The following is a 19,745-nucleotide window of genomic DNA, read 5'->3' as shown; positions in this document are numbered from 1 at the left end:
CACAGCCTTTCAGAAATGATGCCCTGGCTCCAAAAGAGACAGCAGTTCCAGGGAGAGGGTACAGATGGGTCACTTTGAAAGGGCAGGCTGGACAGGAAGGCCACCTGGGGAGGGTACGGAGGGTGAGGCTGGACTTGGGCAGCTTTGTTGTGAAGTATGGTTGCATTCTAAGGTGTTAATCATCCCCCTGGCTGCAGTGCCATCCTGGCCAGTTTGAACTGATGTTCTGGGAAACCAGGCAGCATTTAACAGCCACCATCTCAGCCTCTGGAGAGCCCCGGTTTCCTGATTGATTTCTCATTCCATTGCCACTGAAGTCAGGCTAATGCCTCTTCCCTGACTCCGAAGACCTCAATCTTAGAAAAGGGAATTCCAAACATCTAGTCTCACTGAATTTTTCTTTGTACTTCCAAGCTACATCCAATAATCCAACAGGATTATTAAGCAATATTCCTGTCCACCAATGAAGATCTTATTACCTTTTTAGGAAGCCCATTCTAGCTTTATAAATCTTGTATCATCTGAAAAGTTTGTCTCTTGGGTCAAATCTCTTAATATCTTCCTAGTTCTAGTTCTGCTCTCTGGGGACACATATAGCATGTCACCCCTTTCTGCCCCATAATAGCTCATCAGAGATCTAAAGATAAAGATGATTCTCTTAATTCTCCTCTTTTCCTGGGTCACACCCTGCGCCAGGCAAATCCAAATGTCTATGGTAGAATCCAGGCATCAGGTCTTGTTAAAGCTCCCCAGATGGCTTCAATGTTCAGCCAAAGTTGAGAACACTATCCTAACTTTGTATCCCAGGTATTCCATTCTGCCGTTAGGACTTTTTAAAAACAAACAGACACCAACAAACAAGCAAATCAAAGTCTTTAGAGACTTCTGTGATTTCTTCCTAGACATGTGCTTGATCAAAAGACTTTCCTGGAATAAGCAATATCTAGTGACAGGTTTTGAAGGCAAGCCATCTTCACCTTCCTTGGGCTTTTCTGAGGCCCTATTACCAGTCATATTATACCCTCTGCCCCTAAATGCAAAGGTCAGAATGACTTAAATGACATAAATGACTGACTGCCTGTCTCCCCTGACCTCTTCCCCACACAGGTGGGGTCTGTAGGAACTCTGTCAGGGTCCCGTACCTCCGAGGTCAGAGTCCCTCTCTGACCCAGGGGTTAGATGTTATGAATCCCCTTGAACAGCTCCTCTTCCACTGGAGGAAGGAAGACATGGCTTATTCATGAGTGGAATCACGGTTCCAACCTCCTCCTTCCTGTCATAAGAATAAAACTGAGGAATGTTTCCCTTTGGCATCACTTAAGCCCGACGAATTTGATTTGGAAGTAATTCATGTTTGGAAAGATTTTTCCAAAATACTTTCTTCCAGTTCAGTTCAGTTGCTCAGTCGTGTCTGACTCTTTGTGACCCCATGGACTGCAGCACGCCAGGCCTCCCTGCCCATCACCAACTCCCAGAGTTTACTCAAATTCATGTCCATTGAGTCGGTGATGCCATCCAACCATCTCATCCTCTGTTGTCCCTTTCTTCTCCTGCCTTCAATCTTTCCCAGCATCAGGGTCTTTTCAAATGAGTCAGCTCTTTGCATCAGGTGGCCAGAGTATTGAAGTTTCAGCTTCAACATCAGTCCTTCCAATGAATATCCAGGACTGATTTCCTTCAGGATGGACTGGTTGGATCTCCTTGCAGTCCAAGGGACTTACAGGAGTCTTCTCCAACACCACAATTCAAAAGCATCAATTCTTCGGCGCTCAGCTTTCTTTATAGTTCAACTCTCAAATCCATACACAACTACTGGTAAAACCATAGCTTTGACTAGATGGATCTTTGTTGGCAAAGTAATGTCTCTGCTTTTTAATATGCTGTCTAGGTTGGTCATAACTTTTCTTCCAAGAGGTAAACGTCTTTTAAATAGATGCACAAAAATAGTCGTAGAAACAGCTATGGGGTGGAAGCTACCTGCTTATTCAGGGCTTCCTAAAAGATACCATACTGGCCATCCTTCAATTCTGGCTTTCATTATTCTGACAGACAACTGTAGACCCAGGTGTGGCAGGGTCCTAAGGGTCTGACTAGACCAACCTCCCCATCCCGCTCTCAAAGAATGCAGGTCCACTACTCCCTTGATTATGGCACTCTGGCCTCAGCTGGAATACTTGAGTGAAGCAGGCTCTCCGCTTGCTGAAGCTTATTTCATTTTAAAGTAGTTCCCATAGACAGACAATTCTGCCTCCCTACAAATTCCATCCTGCTCTACCTTTTGCAGCCTTCAAACAAAGTTGGTTCTTTCCCCATGCCCTCCAAATATTTAGAAATAAGTTGGTTTTGGCAATAAGATGATAGAGAATCAACCCTGTTACTCTTATAGCACCCAAAAAAAAAATGTCAAATAGTTTTAGAGGAATTGTCCACAGTTCCTGTATAATTGTGAGATATCTTTCTGGATATTATGTCCCACCAGGATGGATTGTGCAGGATCCAGCACTTGCCATACTACTGAAATCATCTTTCCCCCCCATTTTGAGACCTATTCTACTGAACAATCAAACCTATTCTTAGGGCTTCCCTAGTAGCTCAGTGATAAAGAATCCGCCTGCCAATGCAGGACACACAGGTTGATCTGGGAAGATCCCACATGCCACGAAGCAACTAATCTCATGCTCCACAACTATCGAGCCTGTGATCTAGGGCTTGGGAGCCACAACTGCCGAGCCTACTACACGCTGCAGTTACTTAAGCCCGCTTTCCCTAGAGCCCATGTTCCGCAACAAAAGAGGCCACAACAACGAGAAGTCTGTGCACTGCGCCTAGAGAGTAGCCCCTACTTGCTGCAACTAGAGAAAAGCCCACGCAGCAACGAAGACCCAGCACAGAAAAAAAATTATACATAAAATATTTTTTAAAGGTACAAGGAGAAAAAACAATCCCTAAAGCTTTTTTAAAAACAAATCTGTTCTTAGAAATGAGCTTGTGCTAATGAGAATCTCAGAGTCCTTTTATCAAAACCTTCACTTACTTTTATCAGAAACGTGGAGTGAAAGAGTGATCTCTCTCCTAAGGGCTGGGGACAGGCCAGTTGTCAGAAATAGTCACACTGGATCTAAGGCACCCAGTGCAGGAAGAGTGGGGATGTGTCAGGCCCTGCAGTTGGTGAAGGTCCAGGCCTCCCTACTCCTCCTGCCTTGGTGCTCCAGGAACAATCTCCAAAGAACTGGCCATTGCCTATAGAAAGGAAATTGAGTCTCAGTTTCCTTTTGGGGACCAGTTTAGTCCCGAAGGCAGGAGGAGAAGGGGACAACAGAGGATGAAATGGTTGGATGGCATTACCGACTCAACGGACATGAATTTGAGCGAGCTCTGGGAGTTGGTGAAGGACAAGGAAGCCTGGGGTGCTGCAGTCCATGGGGCGGCAAAGAGTCTGACATGACTGAGCCACTGAACTGAACTTTCTAGTTTATCCCAGGACAAGGTTTCTGAGGACTTTAAACTCCCAACCACTCCACCACCACCTCCTCTCTTTTGGATCTGAGAATTAAAGGACTCATTTCAAATGCAAATGTGTGCCCCAGGGGGATGACTACAGAATCCAGATAACATTATTTCACTGTGTCCAGGCTTATTTGTCAGGGAGCAGTTGCTGGAAGAAAGTGAAAGTAAAGTGGCTCAGTCGTGTCCGATTCTTTGAGACCCCATGGACAGTAGCCTGCACCAGGCTCCTGCATCCATGGGATTTTCCAGGCAAGACTACTGGAGTGGGTTGCCATTTCCTTCTCCAGGGGATCTTCCCGACCCAGGGATTGAACCTGGGTCTCCCGCATTGGAGGCAGACGCTTTACTGTCTGTAAAGACCTGGGTTTGATCCCTGGGTTGGGAAGATCCCCTGGAGAAGGAAATGACAACCCACTCCAGTAGTCTTGCCTGGAAAATCCCATGGACGCAGGAGCCTGGTGCAGGCTGCTGTCCATGGGGTCTCAAAGAGTTGGACACGACTGAGCCACTTCACTTCACTTTCAGTCCCAAAAGTCATTTACAGTTTGGGAAAGTGCGTTGTACTCAGTTTAGAAACTTTGTATTCTTCTGGGATAAAACCCCAAAGATCCAGTTATACTGAAGGCCCTGGAGAAGGCTTTTTGCTTGCTGCCTCCCTCCCTCCTTTTCATGTCCTCTTCTCCTTTCTTTGGTCAACATATTCCTATAAAGACATCAGCCTTAGCCTGGAGCCTGATGGCAGATCATCCTGCAGCTCACTCAGCCCCCAGGTCCTTTTCCCTCAGTGGCTGAGGCAATTCCATCACCCTCAGCCTGGACTTGCAGCAGTTTTGGAAGGAGAGTTAGAGTTTGGTTTTAGGGTGACTACTCGTCCCCAGAGTGGCTAGGCTCCATGAAGCATCATGCTGTGTTCTTTCCGGATCCTTCAGCTTCCTGTCCTCTGTGCATCCTCAGTTCCTCATCTGCGTCACTGACAGCCGTACAACACAGGCCAGGCATGGATGCAGAGCCCCGAGGCTTCATGAGAGACCATCACTTTGGACATTGTTATTCAAGGTGGAGTGGGAGGCAGCCACATGTAGAGGAGTAACACACTGGCTCAGTCTTCAGGGCATTCACCCTCTGTATTGAGAAAAGTGAGTGAAAAGTTATTTATGGCTCTTCTTGAGCTGGAATGTCATCTTTTCCCCTCAAGACATTGGAGCTCCTGATTCTTGGGTCTTCAGATTCTCATTGAATCATACCTTGGTTTTTCTGGTGCTCTAGCATGCAGGTGGCAGACCATGGGACTTCTCAGTCTCGATATCTTTTATCAGTACAGCACTTCTACCCAAAAGGAGCAAAATATATGTCTTTTTTCAGGTGTAACTGGAACTTTCTCCAGGATAGATCATATCTTAGGTCACAAAACAAGTCTTAACACACTTAACAATGAAATTATGCCAAGTATCTTTTCTGATCACAATCAAATGAAACTAAAATCAACAGCAGAAGTAAAATTCCAAAATTCAAATGTGTGGAAATTAACACACTTGTAAGCAACCATTGGGTCAAAAAAGAAATAAAAAAAGGAAATTAGAAAATATCTCAAGACAAACAAAAATAAAACACAATATGCCAAAACTTATAGCGTGCAGCAAAAACAGTACCAAGAGATATTGGAAAATACTGGTTGTACTGGGCAACGACTGATCTCCAATGACACTAGAACCAAGTATTTCAGTTAACTCAAGAATAGCATAAGGAACTTGAATGCTTTTTCCAGCACATACTTCTAAAAATCCATGATATAAGTGATAAATTTAGATAAAGTCATACAAGAGGAGGACTTACTGGATGGGAAAGACCAAAGGAAAATATGGATGAACCCATGACTGTGATGTGAACTGAGCAGATTCTTCATTGAATGTGGAACCCAGGTACAGGAATCACTTTCATCACTATGGAGTAGAGCCAAAGAAAAGATATATCTGCGATTGTGGGTGCAAACAAACTGATTACAAATCCGTAATGAAGGATGGAGTATGACAGTTGGCCTTTTTATAACAATGTTTATGTACGTGGAAGGAGGTTGGCGTTGGCTGGGTGAGAACAAAGGGTGACGACAACGGCCTCTCAGCAGAGACATCTTATTCTGAGAGCTAAAACCAGTGTGCTCATGATAGTAGCCTTATTGTAATCTTTGACAAATCAGAGCTGGATTAAAATGCTCTCAGATTACTTAGCCGAGGGATGTACAAATGTACTTTTTTTTTCTAAGGGCAATTTATTGAATTGTAGATTTGCCTTGGGTAGTAGTATTTTTTTCCTCAGATTTTTTCCATGTCAATCTGTCATGAGTTTACTCCCATAAAGGGAAAAAAAAAAAAAAGATCAACACAGATTTTATTTTAGCAGGATAATATCAGTAGTATGGTTATTTTAACAAAATCAATTCTTCCTATCAAGGAACACAGTATATCTTCCCATCTGTTTAATGTCATCTTTAATGTCTTTCAGCAATGTCTTATAGTTTTCTGAATACAGGTCTTTTACCTCCTTAGGCAAGCCTATTCCTAGGTATTTTATTCTTTTTGATGTGATTATAAGTGGACTGTTTCCTTAATTTTTCTTTCTGATAGTTCATTGTTAGTGTGTAGAAATGCAACAGATTTCTGTATAGTAATTTTGTATCATGCAACTTTACTGGATTCATTGATAAGCTCTAGTAGTTTTTTGGTAGTGTCTCTATGATTTTTTATGTATAATATCATGTCATCTGCAAACAGGGAGAGCTGTATTCTTCCCTTCCAATTTGGATTTCTTTTATTTCTTCTTCTTGTCTGGTTGCCATGACTAGGTTTTCCAATACCTTGTTGAATAAAAATGGCAAGAGTGAGAACCCTTGTCTTGTTCCTGATACCAGAGGAAATGTTTTGAATTGAATCTACAGATTTAAAACAATCCTTTAAAAAGATGCACATGGCATTCTTCACAGATCAAAAATAAATAATTTTAAAATTTTTACTGAAGCACAAAAGACCCTGAAGAGCCAAAACAATCTTGCGAAAGAACAGAATTGGAAGTATCACACTCCTTGACTCAGACTATACTACAAAGCTACAGTAATCAAAATAGTATGGTACTGGAACAAAAACAGACACATAGATGAATGGAACAGATTAGAGAGCCTAGAAATAAACCCATGTACATTTGGTCAATCTATGACAAAGGAGGCAAGAATATACAATGGAGAAAAGATAGTCTCCTTAACAGTGGTGCTGGGAAAACTGGACAGCTACATATAAAAGAATGAACTTAGAACATATTCTCACACTATATACAAAAATAAATTCAAAATGGATTAAAAACCTAAATGCAATACTGAAACCATAAAGTCTTAGAAGAAAACACAAGCAGAACAACCTCTGACATAAATCATAGCAACACATTCATGAGGCAAGTATATTTTGCTAGAGGCAGAACTAAAAGGCCCTGGTGCTTTTGGTTGTATAGTCTGGGATAGGACTTCCTCTACTGGAACAAAGAAGAGCATGTGAATCAATCTGGTCTATGATGGCCTCTGTGGTCTGAGAGACGCCAACTTTCTCACGTCTACCTTCCTGAACAGCCACCTGCCAATTTGAGAGGGGGGGATAGAAGTAGCTGTTGTAGTAATTTACTTGGGGATGATTAACGGACCTCCCATTCTCTTCTCCTCTTCCTTGTAATACTTAGAATCTCATCCTCATAATATTCAGGGTCCTCTAAGTTAATTCTCAAGGGAACACTGAACCAGCATTAACTGCAACCAAAGAGATCAGCCCGAGTCTCCCCACTGGGGGCCAGGATTGGTTATGAGCAGTTGGTTCTTAATAACTCTCATCCTGACCTAGTTTTGCTCTTTTGGTTATAAGAAACCAAGATCCACTCAGGCTATCTCAGGGAAAGTTCTACGGTTGTGGTGGTTCTAAGTAAAGAAATTTTGGGGGCAATTTTGGAATCTTATATAAATCAAAGAACAAGATTCTTAACAGTTAAAAGTGAAAGGATTGAGAAATGGAGAATGTTCTTTTTAAAAATTTTTATGTATTTATTTTTGGCTGCACTGAGACTTCATTGCTTTTCACAGGCTTTCTCTAGCAGAGACGAGCAGGGGCTACTCTTCATTATGGTCCAGAGGCTTCTCATCGTGGTAGCTTCTCCTGTTGCAGCAAACAGGATCTAGGTCACGTGGGCTTCAGTAGATGTGGCTTGCGGGCTCAACAGTTGCGTCTTGGAGGCTCTAGAACGTGGAGTCAGTAGCTGTGGTGCACAGGTTTAGTTGCTCCATGGCATGTGGAATCTCCCCAGACCAAGAATCAAACCCATGTCCCCTGCATTGGCAGGCAGATTCTTATCCATTGCGCCACCAGGGAAGTTCAAGAATGTTCTTGATAGCAAGCAGCTCCAGGAAACCCAGAAATAGAATTCATGGGTTCACCTTTTGAATCTCCTCTTCTAATGAGACAGATGCTTTCTATATATTTTTTTCTCTTTTTCTTTTTTCTAATGGGCTTCACTGCTGACTCATAGCTTTTGCTTCCCACCCCACCAGCATAATATCAACCCTACCTCATGGAATCTTTGGTGGGTCCTTTCTGATTTGGGTCTCATTAAACTGATTTTGTCTCCCTGTTTCTCAATTTCAAGTTCCTCAAAGATCACACTACCTAGCCCAATTCACCCTTTTGCTTCAGTCGGATACGTGAGTGCATGCATGCTAAGTCACTTCAGTCATGTCTGACTCTTTGTGACCCTGTGGACTGCAGCTATCCAGGTTCTTCTGTCCATGGGATTCTCCAGGCAAGAACATTGGAGTGGATTGCCATGCCTTCCTCCAGGGGATCTTCCTAACCCAGGGATTGAACCCACTTCTCTTATGCCTTCTGCATTGGCAGGCAGGTTCTTTACCACCAGCACCACCTGGGAAGCCCTCAGTCGGATGTATTACCCTCAAATCTATAGGTTACCTCATCTGGGGTCACAGTTGTTCCAGTCCAGTGAACTATGGCTACAGGACAACTGCAAGTGTCACTGGGTCGAAGCTGGAATAGATCCCTTTGGAAGAAACGTGGATAGAGGAAGCTCTATGGCATCTTTATGATGTGACATGAGTTTGACTCTATCGATCCATCCACAATTAGCAAACGCTACAGTACCTCGCTTACCAGTCTTTCAGTCCCACTATGATTTCAGCCACAGCTGTGTGGAGAGTTTATTCAAGTTAGACTCACCTTGAGCTAACAGTATCCCACTTCAAACACCATCCATCTTTCTGCTTCTCTGCCCCAGACCTTCTCCAACACTATGGAAGTCCCCTGTGCATAGCCCAGAAGAACAGGGGTTACAACTGTGGAAGGCAGGATTCTAAGATGTCCCCAAGATTTTTTCCCCCCTGGTGTACACACTCTGCATAATCCCCAGGACTGTAAAAATGATGACATAATTGGCCTTAACATAGAGATTATCCAGGTGGGCCTGACCTAACCATGAATCCTGTAAAGGCAGAGAGTTTTTCTCTGGCTAGTAGCAGAAAGGAAAGCCAAAGATCCAAAGCACTAAAAGAATTTGATGCACCATTACTGACATGAAGATGGAGGGGCCATGCAAAAAGGAAATGGGGAATTCAATCCTGTGGCTGCACAAAATTGAATTCTGCAACATAAATATACTTGAAAGTGGATTTTTCCTCAGAGGCTCCAGATGAAAACTTAATGCAGCTGACACTTTGATTTTAGCCATTTGACACCCTGAGAAAAGAACCAAGTCATGTCATGCTGGATTTCTGAACTGTGAACTAATAAATGAGCAAGGATTTAAGCTGCTATATTGTGGTGATTTGCTACACAGCAAGAGAAAACTGATACAAGGAAAACAAACAGGACAAAAAAAATGATAGTTTCATCATTAAAAAAAAAGTCAAGGGCCTTTAGTTACTCCTCAAGGGCTACAGGTAATATTCTGAGCCATATCCTTTGAGCTGTTTTATAGACACTAAAACCCCCACCAGGTGGAAGAAGTTAACTCAATGACCGACTGTAGCCATGACATAAGCTGGCACAACTCTAAGAACTGGCCTTAAAGAAATAAGAACAAATGGACCCCGGAGCTGAAGACTAACTGTACTTAAAACAATCAAGGTGATGCTGATCAGACCACCCCATTATCAATCTCAAGACAACTGTGAAGAGCTGACAGTGCTGTTTTTGCATATAGTTCCTTTCCCCACCTGTAAAAGTTCTTGCCCACTAATTGTCAGTTGGGGGAGTGGGGGTGGAAATTGACCTTTGACAGGAGTCTGCCATCCCCTACCCCAGTTGCCAGACTTCAAAATAAAGCAATCTTTCCTTTCTACCCAACTTGCCTCTTTATTGGCTTGTGAGTGGCAAGCAGCCAGACCTCACTTTTGGTTAACAGTTCTACACAGGAAAAAACAAAATACTTGCAAGTCTCAGTACCACTAAAATTTCCGTTTGTCTCTTTTGACTATATTTATAACTTTTTAATGGATATTTACCAAATTCTGGTATCAGAGGATTTCAGACTTAGGCAGCAAAATACAGCTGTGATGTGATACCATATGGTTCTGGGTGAAGCCAAGAAGGTAACCAGCAGCACCAGAAATGAAAAGGCTCTTTCCACTGACAACCTAAGGACATCCCTGGGTTACCATTTCCCCATGAAGACAATGAGGAATTTGGGGGTCTTGCACTCTGGCAGCCTGGGAATCTGTGATGGTCACTCAGTTAGGTGTTTCTGACTCACCAGGTTCCCCACAGCAGCCTTCACGTCCTTGTTCCTGAGGCTGTAGATGATGGGGTTGAGCATGGGGGTCACCACCCCATAGAAGAGGGAGGTGAGCTTGTCTGCAAAGTCCTGTTTGTCTGCCCCCAGGGGGTCCTTGGATTTGGGCTTCCCATACATGAAGAGGATGGTCCCGTAGAAGAGGAACACCACTGTGAGGTGGGCAGAGCAGGTGGAGAAGGCCTTTTTCTTCCCCTCTCCTGAGGGGATCCTCAGGATGGTAGCAATGATGAACACATAGGAGAAAAAGATGAACAGAACTGGGATGCCCAGGAAAATCACATTGGCCACAACCATGCTGACCACATTGATGGAGATGTCAGCACAGGCCAGCTTCAGGACAGCCAGGATCTCACAGGTGAAGTGGTGTATGACGTTGTCCCCACAGAAGGGCAGCCTCACAGCCTGGGATGTCTGAACTACAGAGTTGGTGATACCAGCTGCCCAGGAGCCAACAGCCATGGGCCCACAGGCAACCTTGTTCATGACTACAGGGTACCTCAGGGGGTTGCAGATGGCCACGTAGCGATCAAACGCCATCATGCCCAGAAGCACACACTCCGTAGCTCCCATGGCAAAGGAGAGGAACATCTGACCAAAACAGGCTGAGAAAGAGATGGTTTTCCTGGGGGTCAGGAAGCTGTCAAGGATGAGGGGCACTGAGGATGTTGTGTAGCAGATGTCCAGGAAGGAGAGGTTCCCCAGGAAGAAGTACATGGGCGTGTGTAGGCGGGAGTCAAGGATGGTCACCAGGATGAGGACCCCGTTGCCCAGCAGGATCACCAGGTACACGAGCAGGATGAGCACAAAGAGTGTTTTCTCCAGCTTTGGGTGGGCCGAGAGGCCCAGGAGGATGAACCCTACCACGGGGGAGGTCTCGTTGGACCTGTCCATAGTGCCTCTGCTCCGTCACCTGCAGGAACTCTCTGCCGTCAACCTCAGCACTCTCTGACTCCAAAAGTGCCTGGGCATAAGGGCAAAAATCTCTGCCCTATTGAGCTCTGAGAATCTGGTCATGTCTAAGGGGCTCTAGAAAAATTATGATAGAGATCAGTATTTTACTTCTGTTCTCAGTAAGAATGAAGAGTTAATTTGGACTAACTCATCTGCAGATGAAAAATTTTAAAAATTGGGCAAATGACTTAAAACTTTTGTGTACAGCACTTGGCAAGACAGATAAGACGACAAGGAATCACAGTGTCAGGATTCACGGGGAAGAAAGGAATTCAGAGAAGTAAATCTGGCTTTTGAGGCTATGTGTCAGCTGGGGCATCTGCACCTTCTGGAGGTGGCCTCTGAGAGACCAAGAAGCGTTACTCATAGCCTCCTGGAGGTGGAAACAGGTCTGAAGTGCAAGGCCCACTGCGAAGGGCCCCTAACTAAGCCTCCTCCCTTTGGAAAGAAACCAAAGGGCAACACCATAGGAATAAGAGTTAATCAGAAAGAAACATGTGTTTACAGGTGCTGCAGCTCAGCTTCAAATTTTCTCGAGCTCTGAAATTGGACTGAGGTGGTCCCCAATTTTTGATGCTCCCAAATACCTAACAGAAGCAAACACAAATATACCTTGAAGGAAGGCAACATCATCAGTACCTCTAAATCAGGTCCACAAATAATTCTGCAAATACAATGCCTGGCACACATTGAAAAAGAGTAAGTCACACAGGAGACAAGACAACATAGCTGAAAACTGACAGGAAAAAGCAGAAAACCAAGCCTCCTTTCTTGGTGGAAGGTGAGGGACCACAGCTGCTCTGCCCTGGCGTCGCCTACTGAGAGAATTAACCCAGACACAGTGCCAAGGCCTTCACCTCTTGTTGATCCTTTGGGACATCCGGGGCGCAACGGACCCTTTCGTGCACTGTGGCCAAGCTGAAGGAGCTTGGCCTTCTGATGGACTGTCCCTTCTTTTCTTCGTTCTCCATCTGCCTCACCAGAGGCACCGGCTTCTCTCTGAGACTGTTTCCACCGTTCCAAGTCCTCCTCTGTCAGCCCTTCTTTTTGGAAAGTTTGAATCTCCCCTCAGACTTCTAAGAGCTCCCCAAACTGGGATTTATTCTGGACCAGTAAAAAAAAAAAAAAAAAAAAAAGCTAGGTAACACTGAGGATGTTGGGCATTTGCCTCTATTTGCTCTGTATCTAAAACATTCATGAATTCCCAGATCTCCACCTCTTCAAGTGTTCTCAGTCATCCAGCCCCTGCCTCGACTCTGCAGGGAACCCTCCTGCCTGGGGAGCTCTGAGACACTTCTCTGGTGGTGCTCAGCACTGTAGCTGTGACCAAGCCCGCACCACAGTAATTCAGTTCAGGCTGATGTATTTACTGAGCATCTGTGCTGTGGCGGGCACTGTGTTAGGTGCTGGGATCACAGCAAAGAAGGGCACAGCCTACAGCCTCAAGGGGCTCAAAACCTAACAGAGCAAACAGTCACGCACATAGTCACACACACAAGTAATTATGTCATCCTCGACCAGAACGGTGCCTCTCACGGTATTGACACCAGGCCTTGGGACGTATTTCACAATCTGTGCCCTTTTCAATGTGCAAAGCCCCTTGCTGTGTTCCTCGTGGCCCTCTGGCCTGCCTTTGGCTCCCTGAATGATGTGGGGCGCTGTGCTTTCTGGCGAGACTCATTTCGCTTTGAAGTAGTTCCCCTTTGATACTGAGCCGAAATCTGCTTCTTTGCAACATTAATCCCTCTTCCACAGACAGCCCTCCAAAGGTCCAGAAATAGCTTGGCTTTGGCATGAAGATAAACAAAAGTCCATCTCTCTTTTTCTCCCGGGGCCTTAAAACAGTCGTATTTCTCATGAGCAGATGTACCATCCAGAAACTGACTACACAGGCTGGTCAGTACTGAGAATGGCCCCCACCTTGAGCATGGCTCACCTGCCCAGAACACAGTGCCACCTGGATATCTGTGCTGAGACAGTAAATCAGTACCAGGCTGGGTTTTCACTCTATGTCAGCCAGCCCTCCAGACTTTTCCCCAAACCTGGATTCTGTGAAGAAAATATTCCCTCCATGTCATCATCACTAGATCCAGATTCGTGGCTCATTATTATTGCTGGATGTTGGATTCTTAACTACAAAAGAAGAAAAAGCCTCCCAGTTTTAATCAAGAAGGGACAACTGTGTGAGAAAAAGATTATGAGCTGTGGGGTTCCAGGCAACCCTTTCCTTTCTGCACAAAGTGGGGTGAGGCCGGATGACCTTAGAGACTCTTGCAGTTTGATGGGTTTATTTGCCTGTGTGAGAATAACACCTTATCCATGAAGGGCTTCCTACCTCGCCTTCTCAACCCTATTCCATTACAGTCAAGTCTGAGAACAGAAATGCCGCTGCACTGATGAGACATTTGGTGTTATCAAATCCTGCGCTTACCTTTATCAGAGACCTGTGAGCAAGAAGGGTCTGCTTCCTAAGGGCTGGGAAGAGGCCACATATCAGAAAGAGCAATACCAGGTGGGAAGTATCAGGGTGAGGGTTCAGAATGTGTGACAGGTGAAGGGTCCAGCCAGTCGTCTGCCCTGTGTCTCAGGGTACAATTTCCAAAGGACTGGCCATCACCCTTAGAAGATAATTTAAATTCCAGTCTGTTCCTTGGGACCATTTTGTCCCTGAAGTCATTTAAAGTTTGGAAAGTGAGTTGACACATTTAGAAACTTTGTATCCTTCTGGGATAACATCCCCAAGATCCAATTATGTTGAAGACATCAGAGGAAGTTTACTGCCTGCTTCCTTTCTCCCTCCCTCCTTCTCTCCCTCTCTCTTAATATCATAATCCCATTAACAGAACCCAACAGCCTGCTGGTCAATGACCACATGACTCATGGGAATCTCCAGGCAAGAATACTGGAGTGGGTTGCCATTCCCTTCTCCGCAAGTCTGTGCTTATGCGGTGGTTTATAGGGGTCTGAGTGAAAGACACAGTCTCTTCCTAATTTTCAACTTGTGGCATTAGGGTCCTTGAAGTATCCCACCGTGATCTTCCTGAATCCTCCCCTGGCATCCATCTCAGTCATTGCCCTTTCAGCATCCTATCATGTGCTCATGTGCTCCCAGACCTTATGGGAATCCCAGGGATGGATACAGAAAATGGTTATCTTTCTCTATCCAGCAAATGATTATTGAGTGTGTACTGTTACACAGAAGGCAGAAATGTGCCAAGAACCAGGGTCTAGAGACAGGAAAGTGAAAAGAGAGCTACCACACAAGGAAGGAGGCACAGACCAGGGAGAATGCCCACGCTTATGTGATAGCCCAGAGGGAGGCGAGGGCCAGACCTCCGGGAGGAGGTAACCCGAGGTCCGCGGTGTGCTGGCACTGGCTCCCAACTGTGTACATCTCCTCCCAACTCCCATGCAGTGACTTTGTTGGTAGCTTGAAATGGGCCCTCCTAGGAGCGTTTACACCACAGAAATCAGCAAATGTTCCAGATCAGGGCTTTTTCTGACTTGGGGATGTGGTTGTTAAACACTCATCAGCATACCACTGGAGTGGAGGCATGTCCGTCTGCCAGATGAAGGGGAGTGGGGAATCATTCCAGCCAGAAAGGGCTGCATAAATCAAAGCTCAGAAACAAGACGGAGCCCCTGGAGTAAGGAGTGACCATTAGGGCAGTGTTTCTAGAGCACAAAGGGGCTGGATGGGGAGGGAGGCAGGGCTGGACCCATGCTGATCTTTTGGGACATCCTGAGGAGCTAGGACTTTCTCCTGTAGCAGATGAGGAGGCAGTTAGGGATTTTAAGTAAGGGTCTGACATGATGAAATCTGCATCTTAGGCTGGTCCTTCCAGTCACAAAGTAGAGGGAACACTGAGGGCAGGCGGGAGGACAATCAAGGTCTAAAGAGACAGAGAAACACTTCAGGCAAACAAAGATAAGAATACTGACTGGGGAGTGATTAGGGGGTGAAGATGAGGAGATTCAAGAAATGTTTGGTAGATACAAAATACAGTATTAGATTTTGGTTGGATGTAACAGGCAGGAAAGAGGATAGAATCAATGTTTCTAGCTCAGATGATGGGTGGATGATGGTGACATCACCAAGGTAGAGAATATTGATCAAGTTGATGGTTTGCGAAGAGAAGATGAATTCATTTTGGAGTATAGAATGTTTGAGGAACTTCCAGAAAGATATGGGGGGAACGTCTGAGCTCGAGACTCATCAACTTGTCCATCACTTAGGGAGAGCGGCTGGAACCCTGGAGTTGTGGGCACTGCTCTGCTGTCTGCGGGTACAAGTCTAGCTGTATTGCCATGGGAGATTGTTGGCGGACCCCTGAAGTGCCAGTCATACTAGCTACAGTTTCCTTGACCTCTGGGCCACTAGGGACCCATCTGCTCTGTTATGAGAACTTTCCGAGGAAGTGGATTTCTGAGGATAGAAAAGAACTCCCTGTTGGTAGGAGAGAGAGTAAGGCCATGGAGACCAGTGACCAGAGGAGGTCAGCAGGGGTGTAGACAGTCGAGGGTCGAGATTCACAAGTGAGGGGCAAGCAAGGACTGGAAGAGCAGTGACTCCGGAGCAAAGGAGCTACAGGAAGCTGCTCTGACCATGCATAGAAACACCCTCCTTCCTCTGGGAGACCTTAAACGGATAACTGGGACCCCAATCCTAGAAGTCTAGATAGACCAGGGCTCTCGGGCAGTAGCGTGCATCAGAATCGCCTAGGGGACCTGTTAAAACACAGATTGGAAACACACAAGTACACACACACACACATACTTGTGGGTGCACAAGCAGGTTGCTGGGACCCATCCCCAGAGACTGATTAAGCAGGCCCATGGAAAAGCCCAGGAATCTGCATTATCAACAAGTTCCCAGGCGGTGCTGTTGCTGGCCTCTGCCATCACACTGAGTAGTCTGGGGCTAAACTTCTTACTAACTCAGCATGTGGGGGTCTTGGGGCATTGAGATTTAAGGTATTGCTGAAAATGCTTCTCCTCATTACTCCTCATTGTCTAGGGAAGGCTTGGACAGACCAGCCAAGGGGATGTTGGGTTTTAATTGGACAAGAGGGAGTGCTGTGTGTCAGAAATCTCTTTTCTGCAAGTGTGTTTGTGCGTATGTGTGTAAATGAGTTTGCCAAAGAGAAGTGGACTGCAGGAGTAGTCTGAACTCCAGCAAGCCCAGCATCCCCTGGGGAGACATCTCTGTTTATTGTGGCATTCTGAGGACAAATGTGGACATGACACCCCCATGAAATTCACAAGGCCTGTAACCAGATCCCTACTCAAGACATTTGGAGATTCTGTCAGGAGTCAGGAGTAACAGCACAGTTCTCTATGAAGGTGGAGAAGCAGCACTACCATTTTGAGATGACCCCAGGGCTGGAACCAGGTGCTCTAAAGGTCAGAGAGACAGAACTTTCCTGAAGAGAAGGGAAGGGGTGGTAGCGGGAGGGGCCAAAGCTCTGGCCCTTCGTGGAGGGAGCCCACTCGTGCAGCAAGAACTCAGTGGAGAAGCGAGTGTGTAATCTCTCATGTCTGAACACTGGGTCATCTGAACAGTACTTGTCTGATTCACCGCTCTGTCCTAGGAAGCCTCGTGTTCTCCTTCTGAGGGGGTTCCTTACGTTGTTTCCAGGCTCTGCACCAGAATGGCCGAGTCTCCACCTCCGCAGACTCTGGGCAGTGACTCCCAGGAGTTGGGGGACAGAGAACTCTGCCATGCAGGGATGAGCAGGGGCCACTTAGACCCTGACTGACAGGCCAGTGCCTGTTTAACCATGGGGCCCAGTGGCGCCTCTGCCCCCCCACCCCGTGAACCCCACAACATCCCCTAACCCTTGAGGAAATCCAAGTGTGCAGGGGGGAGAGGCTCCTGGTGCTTAGAGGGCAGAGGTTAAAGATGCTAGACATTCTGAATACAAGTTACTACAGCCCAGGAAAGGAGGGTCCTTCCAGCTGTTCACATCCAAGTATCCCTCGTACCTGCCTCATGGGCTTTGGGGAGAACTAGATAAGATTTAGAAAACATCTGTAAGTTAATGGCAACCCTTACTAATAGTAATATCTCACCATTATCTCAAATACAACAAATCAACCGGCCGTACACGGTCTCAATCACGGAAACTATCTCTTAGTCATATCTCTGTTTCTAGTAACTAGCCTGGAACTGGGCACAAAGGACTAGAGAAACTGTACATGAAAATGTCAGAGACAACCATGTAGCTATGCTACCCCCACCAGCCCAGAAAGTCTCTCCTTCTAACGTCCTCCAAGTCTCAAGATCTGGGATTTTAACCATTGTTCATTTTTCTCTCTCCTGCCTGTCCCACCCCTGATCTATCTCTAAATTCTAGAATTTCTTCCTTCTAAATATCTCCCAGGGCCACTGTCTCCTCCATCCCTGTTGCTGTCATCCTGGGCTGATTCTGCCTGCCCCTCCCGGGCCTAGCCCCCGGACAGCTTTGTGACATTCTCAGACATGTCTCAGTCTCTGGGTAGTCCCACTCTGCTGGACATTCTCTGAAGGCAAAGACCCACTTTTGGCCATCATGTCCCCCCACCCACCCCTACCTTCTGGTACCTGGCTCAAGGCCTGTTACACATGATATGTTTGTAGTGTAGAGATTGTTCAGAGTGGAGGGCAGGCTGGTAGGGGAGAGAGAGAGAGAGAAATAAAGAGAGCCTGCACATGTGCACTCTGCCTCGCCCAGTGGAGGGGAGGAGATGCCTAGGTGGCCAGGAATCTGTCCAAAATCCCCAGGAATATTCAAAGCACGGAGGCCCAGCTTTTTCCCTTCTAGGCAATTCTGGAGGTCAATGACAAAGCCAATTGTTGGACCAATTGTTGGTCCAATTCTTGAACCAACAGTTGTGATCAAAGCCTGGGAGAACTCCGACTACCTGGCCAGAGAGCATTCTAAGCTGAAATTTCCTTGTAGTAAGACAGGAGCTTTGGGTAGACTTCACAACATTGCCTAATTGGGTCTATGAGGCAAAGTCTAAATTCTGAGTCTCTCATCAAACTTTAAATTGCTTCTGGGACAGGGCCTGGCCCCGAAGCAACCCAGCTCTAAACTCCTGAGTCATCATGGGACCCTCTGGAGAGCAGGGTGGAGCACAAGAGAAGAGGGTACTGGGCCCAGGGTTGGGCACGGCTTGCCTACTGGCACTGTGGTGCCGTTTCCTCCAGGCTGGAGGTACCTGGGTGAGCCTCAGCCTTGAGAGTCAGCCCTCGTCTCCTTGCCTCATAGAGCTCAGAGGCAGGCAAGGGCACTGTGAGGAGCTGTGGCTGAACTTTGGAGCCTTCTACACCCAGGGTCACTTGGAGACACCAGGATGTTAGACCACATTTAAAGGGTATGTGTCCCTGTTAAGAGCACATGCCCAGCTGTTGCCAGAGCAGCTTGGAAGGCTATGGCCTGTGTGGCCTCCTTGGTTATGGCTTGGTAGCACCCAGATGGGCAGGTGACAGCAGACACAGTCACTTCTCCTGGCTCCCAGTAAATTGGCATCCTGCCCACTCCATGGTCTGCCTCCCTGCCAGCCACAGACCCAGCCTTCAAGGGGTCCCACACTGGGTAAGTGCTGGATGACCTTCAGGGCTGGTTCTTCACCAGCTGGGGCGTCCCTGCATTGGCAGGTAAGGAACCTCACCTGCCAATGTAGGAGACTCAGGTTCAATCCTGGGTCAGGAAAATCCCCTGGAGAAGGAAATGACACCCTGCTGCCGTATTCTTGCCTAGAAAATCCCATGGACAGAGGCGGGGATGGAAAAGAGTCAGACATGACTGAGCATGCACACTTCACCAGCTGGGAGGAAGGAAAGAAGTCTCAGGCAAAGAGGGCTGAGTGGAGAGGGGGCAGGGAGAAGGACTGGGCTAGGGGGACAAGACAACTGTCTCCAAAAGCTCTGAGGGCTGTTACTCTGGCAAGGGAGCGGGTCAGTTTTGCATGTACCCAGGAGGCTGGCTTAGGACCAGGGGAGGAAGGGAGAAAAGGGCACACGTCAAGTCCCTGAACAACGAATAGCTCAGGATTCCCGACAACAACATCGTAGGCCATGAGTGCTGCCATCATTGTTCAGAATGCTCAAGCAGAGGCCGAGAAATCACCTCCTGAAGACAGGGCCCCTGTAACAGGTGGGTTAGAGGAGGGGACTGGATTGATTTAATATCTGAATATTCTGCCAAGCTTCTAATCTGGCACACACCCTCCCTCCCCCCAATAGTAAAGGAGACTTTCTCTAAAAAGGATTCTGCATCCCTTAATTCCTGGTATCCTGAGATAACCTCTTTTGGACACTGTATCATCACCAAGTAGAAAAAAAACACCTCTTCTTCAGGTCCAAGTGCAATCCACAAATCTCTTTCTTGTCCTCAGTTTCTCCACCTTTAAATCAAGAGGTCAGTGATTCCTGAGACTGATGGACATCAGAAGTACACGAGCAGCATTTATTT

General features: G+C 46.4%; 1 protein-coding gene across 1 annotated transcript; it reads right to left on the bottom strand.

The window, feature by feature from the left end:
• Positions 1–10,266: 10,266 nt before the first annotated feature.
• On the bottom strand, positions 10,267–11,226 carry LOC122686018 (olfactory receptor 13C7-like). Its single transcript, XM_043891088.1, has one exon. It carries the CDS (start codon positions 11,224–11,226, stop codon positions 10,267–10,269), a length of 960 nt encoding a protein of 319 aa, XP_043747023.1.
• Between the last annotated feature and the right edge of the window lie 8,519 nt (positions 11,227–19,745).

Source organism: Cervus elaphus, chromosome 29, assembly GCF_910594005.1.
Source record: "Cervus elaphus chromosome 29, mCerEla1.1, whole genome shotgun sequence".
Lineage (NCBI taxonomy): Eukaryota > Metazoa > Chordata > Mammalia > Artiodactyla > Cervidae > Cervus > Cervus elaphus.
Note: the sequence above shows the minus strand (reverse complement) of the source record. Positions and strands in the feature narration are given on the sequence as shown.

Excerpts from the sequence above, each read along its gene's own strand:
- LOC122686018 (XM_043891088.1), bottom strand. The coding sequence starts at position 11,226 with ATGGACAGGTCCAACGAGACCTCCCCCGTGGTAGGGTTCATCCTCCTG.